General features: G+C 36.0%; 1 protein-coding gene across 1 annotated transcript; it reads left to right on the top strand.

Annotated features, from left to right (window-relative positions):
- Positions 1–2839: 2839 nt before the first annotated feature.
- Positions 2840–10840, top strand: LOC145673559 (uncharacterized). Its single transcript, XM_081743380.1, has 2 exons — positions 2840–3788; positions 9938–10840. The coding sequence occupies exons 1-2, from the start codon at positions 3485–3487 to the stop codon at positions 10048–10050; spliced, it is 417 nt and encodes a 138-aa protein (XP_081599506.1). The 5' UTR covers positions 2840–3484; the 3' UTR covers positions 10051–10840.
- Positions 10841–11145: the final 305 nt, after the last annotated feature.

The following is an 11145-nucleotide window of genomic DNA, read 5'->3' as shown; positions in this document are numbered from 1 at the left end:
GGTATACTAATATAAAAACAAAACTTGCTGCATTTTAAAAATTTCCTTCTGTATCTTACCTTGTTTTCGTATCTGCAGTAGTAACCGAATTGGCCTATGGGCTTTGGGTTCTATCATGTACAGAAAATATTCTGTAAATATTTTGTCATGTACAGAAAATATTCCCTAAATATTTTGTCATGCACAGAAACTATTCTTTAAATATTTTCTGTGATGTACAAAAAATATTCACTAAATATATTTTGTCATGTAAAGAAAATATTTTGGCATATGTAGGAAAATATTGTCTGCGTTATTGGTAAATAATTTTAAAATATTCCATGAGAAACATTTTAAAAACCATTCCGTTAACATTGTATAAAACGTTTCAAATACTTTTTCAGTAATGTTTGGAAATCGTACAGAAAACATTTTTAGGAAAACTTTTCTAACGGCGTATAAAATATTTCTACAACGTTTTTGAGTGTATTTAGAGAATATTTTCAGTATTATGTGGAAAATGTTTTCAACAACATATGGAATATATTTCCTTAAGGGAAGTAGGATACATTTTCTGAAGGAAAATGATGGCACGTTTTAGAAACGTTTTGAAAATATTTCATTGCTGTGTGGGTAGCTACAACCGAAGAAAGAGACAGGAGATGATTGATAAAATAGTTGACAATTGGAAACTACATGGAATGGAAATCAACATCGAAAATCGAAAGTCATGAGAATATTCCGTGTGAAAGCGCCCTTACGGATCAGAGTAGAACAACGATAACTTGAAGAGGTCGATAATTTCAAGTATCTGGGAAGTATTTTGACGAAAGACGCGTACTGCACCAAAGAGAACAGGTCAAGAATTACCTTAACCAAAGAAACATTCAACAAGAAAAGATCACTGTTAACTAGCAGCCTTAATATTGAACTTAGGAAGAAGTTGGTTAAGTGCTATATATAAAGCATTGGACGCATTGGACTGTATGGTTCAGAGACTTGGACATTACGGAAGTTACAGAAGAAATATTTAGAGAACTTCGAAATGTGGTGTTCGAGAAAAATGGAGAAGATAAAATGGACAGATAATAACAAACGAATATGTTTTAAAATAGATAGGTGAGAAGAGGACGCTTCTAGCTATGATCCTTCGTAGAAAGGCCAATTGGATACATCTTGGAAAGAAATTTTCTTCATACCGCCATAGATGGAAAAATGGAAGGAAGTGAGGAATAGGAGGAAGAACAGAACCGACCGATGACTTGAAAAATACAAGAAAAAAATTGGAAGTTAAAAGAGGAAGCTGAAGATCGAAAAAGTGGAAGAAACACTTCAAGGCCCAAAAATAAAATTTAAAAAAAAAAATCCTCATTAGGCCCAGGACCTGCCGAAAGGCTGAATATTAATAATAATAATCATAAAGAACTTAATATCTAATTCACGGATTTTGAATTGGGATGGATATTTTAATGCACTTTTACTGTATATCAAATAGAAGCAGTAAGCGTTCGGCTGGCTGGGAATTATGCTTCGTCTATTGCCTCCAACTTCTCATATTGCTAAAATGTTCAATTTCAAGGAAATTACAGATTGATGTGGAAAATTGCGGTAGAGCAAGTTGAGATTTTTAAAAAAATAACAATAAACAAAGAATGGAAACCAACAAAAAAAATAATAAAATTGGAATTAATGTCATTTAATGCTACCTAACAACTTCATACGGGGGAAACTTCTTAAATTGATATTACGTTAGAATTTTATCTGTCTCTCTTTCTCTCTCTCTCTCTCTCTCTAATATATATATATATATATAAAGATGAATTTGTGTGATCAAAAGAGTCTCTGATTTGCTTTAAAAGTTTGTTAGATAGCTCAGTCTTTTATAGTTCCCTCATGACAGTTTTAGTCGTACACGGTTCTACTACAATTGTCACTCAGTTCACTCCTTGGCACTTCACAGTCTCAGATCACCTTCTTCTTTGGCTTCTGCGGTTTATACCATTATGAACCGAATGACTTCACTTCACTTGGGTTATTAACCAACCTTATACGTCACTTTCTATGAATTAAGGTATTTATTCAATATGATAAACTTTGTTGTCCATGCCGATGATGAATTTGTCCAGTCGTCTGACTGATTATACAAACGATATTGTTGCAATCACTTCATCACACACCCTTCCCTTTCCATTTTCAAAATTATTCTCCACTCCAAAGTTCAACGAGAAAATTTTATTCCCCTTTCTGGTTTCCTAACAGTCCTATGAAGTTGATTGGCTGTTTCTTTAATACATTACTATTTTCGTAATTTTGATTGGTTTTGGCGGATTTTAGAGGAAACTGGATATATCTGGATTGAGAGAAAGCGACGCTACTGCAGACGCTTTCGAAAGTTGGGGGTAGGAGGCGAGAAAGGATTTTTTGAGAAATTTAGAAAGTTGTGTCTTTTGGCGTCTAGGGCCAGTTGATTCTGTTTTACAAATGTGAATGACAACCAACATCTCCTGAAGTTGACATTAGGCTTGTAAGGAACAATACGTGTGAGAATCACAGTATTGTTGGAGAAGAGTAATCGAACTATAAGTTTAGAGCAGAGCGCAAAATTTCAGTTAGACGCACTCGCCAATCCAAAAACGAGGTCGCCATGTACAAATTATGAGAGGTTTGCTACTCGCATGGCCTTTGGTTTGACAAAGAAAGACAGTATATCAGGGCATAAAATTTCAAAACCAGACAATCGGATTCAGGATAATCAATTTTGAACTGGACAATTCATATTGTTAGGAATTTCTTTTAGTTGTAACTAGTTTAGCATTCGAAGACTGGCAACACTGACAAAAAAGAGGAAGAAGAAGTATGAGGAAGATAGAGTTGGTTAGATGCACACATAGACATTTAACATTTATTCAGTGTTTTTGGTACAGTTTAAGGTTTAGAATATTCTGCAACATCTAGTTTTGTTCCAGCTTTTATCTTGTGGATTCTATAGTTCATAACACATGTAGTAGTATCTTTCAACATTAAAATCCTTGGTATAGAACTCAATCAGCATGTTTCATGTGGTATCATTTTATGGTCCTCCGTTGCCTGGATGTTTTGCAGATGATAGTTACAAGCGAAATAATATCCAGTAGTGTGTGCAATTCATTAATAACTGTGCTTTTCATGAACGTGATCTAGGTGCTTTCTTTGGAAGAATGAAACAATGTAAATTGTTTGTGGATTGGTGTGGTGAGTGACTTGACAGAAGTTAGCAACAATAAAAAAAAAATTCATCCACAAGTGAGGGTTGCCAGGAGTAGTGACTCAAATGCTTATAGGTAGTGAGTGATTGTAGCTTACGCAAGTTAGCAACGAAAGTGAGTGGTTGTAGTTATGCGAAGTTAACAACGAACATTGGTTTTGTTATTGAGTGCAACAGTTGTTCGATTAGCTGTAATTTTGTTGTATACGTATTATCATAAGCACCTTTTTTATCTTTTTTTTTTTTGGCAAGTACGTTACAATGGATGACAAAGAGAATAGTAAATTGCTAAAACAAAGAGCAAGTTATAAAGGACAACTCACCCGGATGCAAAAATTTGTGCAGGAATTTGATACAGCACAAAATATTCAAGAGCTGCATGTTCGTTTAAAACATTTAGAACAAGTGTGGGACAAGTTTGAAAATGTTCAGTGTCAGATCGAACTAGAAGATGAATCGGAAGAACACGAATCATATCGAGCCGAGTTTGAAACTATGTATTATACTGTGTATTCTCAAATACAAGCTTTAATTAGCACGCATAATGAACAAAAGCACTCAAACGGTAAGGATACTAATGCTAGTGTTGTCAGTGAAGTTAGACTCCCCAAATTATCGTTGCCATCATTTGATGGTAGCTCTCAGAATTGGCTCCGTTTCATCGACAATTTCAAGGTCATGGTCCACAACAATAACGGGTTGCCAGCTATACAAAAATTTCATTACCTTAGGTCAGCCTTGAAGGGAGAAGCGTATAAGTTAATTGAGTCATTACCAGTGACAGAAAAGAATTATGAGGTAGCCTTTAACTTAATTGTTGAACGTTATGAGAATAAAAGACTGATAGCAGCCACATACATACAGGGCCTAATGAACATCGAATCAGTTAATAAAGAAAGTGCAAAGAACTTACGAGAATTTATTAACACGGTCAGTAGAAATTTGAATGCGCTTAAGGCTATGAACTTAGAAACTCCGCTAGATGAAGTGATACTATCGCATCATTTCTTGTCAAAGTTAGACACCAATACGCGAAAGGAATGGGAATTAAAAAATGAAAATGAGTCTTTTCCCCCCATTATCGGAATTATTTTCGTTTTTGGAACATAAGTGTCAAGCACTTGAGAGCATCAAGACAACTCATAGTGATGATCATACAAGAGGCGCGAAAACTCTTGATATACGAGGCAGGTCCAAAAGGTCTTTTCAGAATAGTAATATATATGTAGTAACAGCAAAGGAATTACGCATGTTTTGTAAACAAAATCATACTTTATTTCAATGTTCGTCTTTTTTGCATGCTAGTAATAAGGAAAAGCAACAATTTGTTCGTAAACAAAGATTATGTATAAACTGTTTGCATGATAATCATTTTAAGGATTGTAAGGCAGGGTCTTGTAAAAAATGTGGTAAGAAACATAACACTTTACTACACTTTGAATCAGATGAACATTCTATGATTCAGGACTTAGTAAGTAATAAGAACCCCTCAGCTCAATCAGGATCAATCAATGGTACGCAACAAACATCACAAGGTTCTTATTGCACTTTGAAAAGTAAACGCATTCCTCAGGTTATTCTATCAACAGCAATTGTGCATGTGAAGGATAGTAGTGGGGTAACATATCAGTGTCGTGTTCTTTTGGACAACGGTTCGCAATCGAACTTTGTGACAGAAGCCTTAGTACAGAAATTGAGATTAACTAAGGATAAGCATCGCGTTCCTATACAAGGTATAAACGATGTGTCTTCTGAAACAAAGTATTGTGTAAATATTCAGTTAACGTCAAGAGTATCAGATTTTTCAAGAACCATGAATTTTTTAGTTTTGCCTCGCATTACAGGTAACATTCCGGCAGAGTTAACCAATTATGATAGTTGGAATTTACCTAAGGATATTCAACTAGCAGATCCTCTGTTCTTCCAGCCAGACAAAATTGATATGCTACTTGGGGCAGAAATATTCTTTGAACTTTTATTGCCAGGCCAAAGGACACGTGAAGGTGATTTCCCAATATTACAAAATACTAAGTTAGGATGGATTCTTGCCGGAAGGATTCCACCATCATCATCGAAGTCACTTGTCAGTCAGCATCCCCAAATACCTACTACAGCATGTTTTGCTCGCACTGTTGATGGGTTGGACCAACAGTTGCGTAAATTCTGGGAGTTGGAAGAAGTAGACGCTGTAACAATGAGTAAAGAAGAACAAGAATGTATCACACACTTCCATGAAAATACTAGAAGAGATAGTACAGGCAGATTTGTAGTTCATTTACCGTTTAAGAAGAATCATGAAGGTTTGGGAGACTCATATGAAGAAGCCTTAAGAAGATTCAATCAATTGGAAAGTAGGTTGCAGAGGAATCAAACCCTACATGCAGATTATTGTAAAATTTTGGATGAATATCTTACATTAGGTCACATGAAAGAAGTTAATGCATCAAGGGAAGACAAACATTTGTGCTATCTACCACATCATCCAGTTTTCAAGCCAACTAGTAGTACAACCAAAACAAGGATTGTGTTTGATGCTTCTGCAAAAACATCAAACGGTTTATCTCTGAACGATATTCTGTTGACTGGGCCTACTATCCAACAAGATATGTGCGCTATTGTATTGCGTTTTAGAACGCATGCAATTGTATTTAGTGCAGATATTGAGAAAATGTACCGTCAGATAAGATTGCACCCTGACAATACATGCTTTAAAAGAATACTATGGAGGAAATCAAACAAGGAACCAATTAAAACTTATGAATTAGTAACTGTAGCTTTCGGGACAAGGCCTGCACCATATTTAGCAACAGGATGCTTACAACTATTGGCAGAAGAAGAGGCAGAACGCTATCCAGTTACATCTAAGGTAATCCAACGTGATTTCTATATTGATGATTTGGCGTCTGGAAGTCATGATGTCGAAAGTGCGCTTGTGTTACAATCATCGTTAATCAATTTGTTGAAGAGCGCAGGATTTGTTCTACGAAAATGGAGTTCAAATCATCCTAAATTGTTAGAAGCTGTCTCACCAGAATTGAGAGAGACGGAAACTCCATTTCAATTCAATCGGAATGATGGGATCAAGACATTGGGTTTAGAATGGCATCCATCATCAGATAAGTTGTTGATTTGTAGTAAGACACTAACAAATACATCATTATCAAAAAATGAAAGAATTACAAAGCGTGAAGTCACAAGCATCATTTCGTCAATTTTCGATCCCTTCGGACTGATTAGTCCAATTGTAATTTCTTTCAAAATGTTTTTGCAAGAATTATGGTTATGCAATGTACACTGGGATGATGATTTGCCTGAAAGACTATTGGAACGTTGGAATCATTTATTGGCAGAGATACCCATCATCACAAGGATACAAATTGATAGGTTTGTCTTAGTCCAGGGCCAAATTACGAACATTCAGATTCATGGATTTTGTGATGCTAGCGAAAAAGCATACGGAGCTTGTATCTATGTCAGATCAGAAAACAAGAAAGGTGATATAAATGTTTGTTTATTGTGCTCAAAATCAAAGGTTGCTCCAACCAGAAGAGTAACACTTCCACGATTAGAGTTATGTAGTGCAGTACTCTTAGCGAAACTTGTTAACAAAGTCGTCCCTATTCTTGGCATGAAAATCGATGAAATTCATTTATGGACCGATTCTAAAATTGTGTTAGCTTGGATTGCATCACCAGCAAATCGCTGGAAGCAATTTGTAGCAAATACAAATGAAATGAAATCTTTGAGTTTTACGTCCCACGGTTATGCCGGTTAGGCTAAAGGAGACGGTGATGATGAGGGATGAGTGAAATGCTGGAATGAAGAAAGTGGGAGGAAACGGGAGTACCCCGAGAAAACCTACGAGCACGGTGTTTGTCCACCACAAAGTTTACTTGGCGGGGGCTGGGATCGAACCCGGGACCCCAAGCACCAGAGGTGAACGCTCTACCACTGAGCCACCGCGCCCCCCTTGTAGCAAATAGAGTTTCGCAAATTCAAGAAATTACCAACACCAGTGTTTGGAAACATGTTTCGTCACAACAAAATCCTGCAGATCTCATCAGCAGAGGAGTAAGCTCTACACTTTTACAGCATTCCAAATTATGGTGGCATGGACCTGAATGGTTAATGTCATGGCATAATGAAAATTCGTCGATGGAAATAGAGATTCCAGAGGAGCGGATAACGTCCAAAACTGTATGGGTGAATATTAATCATACAACGAACTTTTTGGAAAGGTTTTCCACTTTAGGGAAGTTGCTTAGAGTTGTTGTGTATTGTCAAAGATTCATTTACAATGTGACACATAAATCTACAAGAAGGAATCATGCATTATCAGCTGATGAGCTAAAGACAGCCTTACAAACGTGTGTTCGTATTGTTCAACGTACTTGTTACAATGAAGAAATTCAAGATATGTCATCAGGATGTTCCGTATCCAAAAACAGTTCATTGAGAGATTTACATCCATTCATTGATAATCAAGGTCTTTTGCGAGTAGGAGGACGACTTGAACATTCTGACTTATCCTATAGCAATAAACACCAATTGATCCTCCCTCCTAACCATCATTTAACTAGACTTATCATTACAGCAGAACATTTGCGTTTATTGCATGCTGGACCACAATTACTCTTAGCCTCTCTTCGAGAAGAATATTGGATTCCACGTGCTAGACAAGTTATCAAAGCAGTGCTACACAGATGTTTGCCGTGTTTCAAACTGAAGGCTGTGACGTCAGAACAATTGATGGGTCAACTTCCACCACCTAGAGTGACTCCTTCACGTCCATTTTGTAACACCGGAGTTGATTATGCTGGTCCTTTGATCTTGAAGAATGCACCAAGAAGTCGTATCAGATGCAAGGCATACATAGCCATATTTATTTGCTTAGCAGTAAAGCTATTTACTTGGAGTTAGTAACTGATCTAACCGCATCAGCATTCATAGCAGCACTTAGAAGATTTATATCTCGAAGAGGAAGGTGTTCCCATATTTTTAGTGATAATGGATCCAATTTTGTCAGGGCAAATCATGAGTTGAATTCATTGTACAAGTTATTCACTTCGGAAGGGTTTCAGGATTCTATTATGAATTTGATGCCTCAGAAGCCATCACATGGCATTTTATTCCTCCGAGATCTCCACATTTTGGTGGTCTCTGGGAAAGTGCCCTCAAATCAATGAAATATCATCTAAGGCGAGTAATTGGAAATACTGCACTCACATATGACGAATTAAGTACTTTATTGATCCAGATAGAAGCATGTCTCAACTCGCGACCTATCACCATTTTGTCGAGTGATCCTACAGACCCTAGCTATCTTAGTCCTGGCCATTTTCTTATTGGTTCACCCTTAATGAGTTTGCCTGAATCTGATATAACCGATGTTAAGGAAACTTATCTCTCTAAGTGGCAACGTATCCAACAGATGCAACAATACATATGGAAACGTTGGTCTACAGACTATCTCCATGGGTTGCAACAACGCAACAAGTGGAAGAAGATATCAGAAAACTTGAAACCGAATACTATAGTGTTAGTGAAAGAAGACAATCTTCCCCCTTTATCCTGGCAGTTGGGAGTAGTCGACGAGGTGTACAAGGGGCAAGACGAACTTGTAAGAGTAGTGAAAATCAGAACCAAATCTGGGACTTACAAACGTTCAATAACCAAATTGGTTCCCTTTTGTTAATATTGTATGAATTCATTGTGTTATATTCCTTAATTTTTGATTGTGTTCAATCAAGAGGGGGGAGTATGTTAGGAATTTCTTTTAGTTGTAACTAGTTTAGCATTCGAAGACTGGCAACACTGACAAAAAAGAGGAAGAAGAAGTATGAGGAAGATAGAGTTGGTTAGATGCACACAGACATTTAACATTTATTCAGTGTTTTTGGTACAGTTTAAGGTTTAGAATATTCTGCAACATCTAGTTTTGTTCCAGCTTTTATCTTGTGGATTATATAGTTCATAACACATGTAGTAGTATCTTTCAACATTAAAATCCTTGGTATAGAACTCAATCAGCATGTTTCATGTGGTATCACATATACAGTATATGTAAAACAGTATGTTATCTTGAGACTTCACGTTTGTGTAACGAATTTTCCAGACTTCACTTTTCGTGTTTTCTCTCACTCAGTGACAATTATTTTCGTTCAAAACAGAAACTGCGCTGCCCTCACGCGGCAAACTGCCGCAAGCGGTGACGGCAAATCGCCGCCTCAATGTGAAAGAAGCGGGTAAATCTCTATATACATTGGGGTAAATCTACCAGAAAAATAAAATGGCGTATCCTGTTGGGGAGAAGTCGGTGTCGTGGGACAGTGGTGTTGAAATGTCTTGGAATTAGGTAGAAAAAAAAAGACATCTTTTCTGAATTCAAGGATTTCCGAAACGAAAAAAAAATTGTTCATGTATATATTTATAATAAAATTTCATTTGTACCGTTCCAGCACATAGCCATATTATTTTAACAATTGGAACACCGACTCTATTTTATACCCCCTTTTTTATTCTCTTCTAAGATAAATATCAGAAAATCGCTGAAACACGCCTTTATTTATTTTAACTGAAAAATCTAAATATCAAATTTCACAACGACTGTAACATCCCTGTTTTTCTTCCCTTATGTGTCTAATAATTTTAAATGAGAAGTCTAAACATTGAATTCCATGAATAATTATAATTCCTACTCTTTTTTCTTTTCAGGGTCAAATATTCAAAGAAGAAACTCACTGAGATATTATCTAATTATTGTAAATGTGAAGTCGAATGTGTCCAAATGTAAATCTATCTTTCACGAGGAAAGAAAATCCAATTAACTTCACCTATACAATAAGTGGCATTTGCTTGTCTACCACAAATACTATCAAAGACTTAGCAGTTATATTTGATAGCAAACCACTGGCGTATTTACGATTTTGTTTCGTGAGGGGCTTTGCTAACTTTCGGGGGGGGGGGGCTTTACCTGGAAATGTGAAAATTCTGCAAGATATTTCATTTACTTTACCATACTAAGTAAGATTTCGGGGGGGCTTAAGCCCGGAAGCCACCCCCCTAAATACGCCATTGTAGCAAACTAAACTTTGCTCAACACATTGATACAATAGCAAGTAATTCATATTGAAACTTGGTTTAATTTATGGGATAGGACAGGTTTTCTATAAAGAATCAACATGTATAAGGTTATATTTTTCATATGTGAAGTCAAATTTAGAATACTGTTGTACTGTTTGGAGACCAAATGTCACTAAATATTTTCATCCAATAAAAAAATATGCAGTTGAAATTTTTAAAAATGCTTCCATAAGAGGAACCTATATATCCCCTATGAAGGCTTAGTAACGAATTTTAAACATTAGGTTTTTGATTTGTTGTTCTTCCATAAATTGTTAAACGATAAAATTGACTGTTCAGAATTACTTTCAAAACTATTATTACGTGTTTCAGTAGGTAAGACTAGAACATCAAACACTGGGACATTCTATCGTAGAAAAACTAACATATTACCTAAGTCTCCTTTGTGGAGAATGTGTGCTTCATAGAACGAAATGATTAGATTTCATGTAGTACATGCATTTACTATGTCCGACAACAAGTTCAAAATAATCGCCAGGCTATAATTAAACAATGTATATTTGTGTTTGTATAATAATGTGTGTATAATCGTGTATGTTAGATAATTATGTACACGACACTACAACTGGGATTAAGCCTGTTGTGTTGTCAATATGAAATAAATAAATAATATATAAATTTCCGCTCTCTAACATTCAGAGATTTCGAGATTTGGACATTTTATTATATTAATTGCTAATCATCTTTCTCCCCCTTTCCCCGTCGAATTTCCGAAAATTCTTCCTTAGTAGGGGCTTATCATAAATCCTATGTCCTGCCTAAATTTCAAGTTTCTAGCT

The sequence above is a fragment of the Thermobia domestica genome, chromosome 16 (genome assembly GCF_964235325.1).
Source record: "Thermobia domestica chromosome 16, izTheDome1.hap1.1, whole genome shotgun sequence".
NCBI classification, from domain to species: Eukaryota; Metazoa; Arthropoda; class Insecta; order Zygentoma; family Lepismatidae; genus Thermobia; species Thermobia domestica.
This window is presented reverse-complemented; position numbering and strand designations above follow the sequence as displayed.

Coding starts and splice junctions, on each gene's coding strand:
- LOC145673559 (XM_081743380.1), top strand. CDS start 3,485: ATGGATGACAAAGAGAATAGTAAATTGCTAAAACAAAGAGCAAGTTAT. Junction 3,789..9,937: donor TGAACAAAAGCACTCAAACG/GTAAGGATACTA, acceptor TTTTCTTTTCAG/GGTCAAATATTCAAAGAAGA.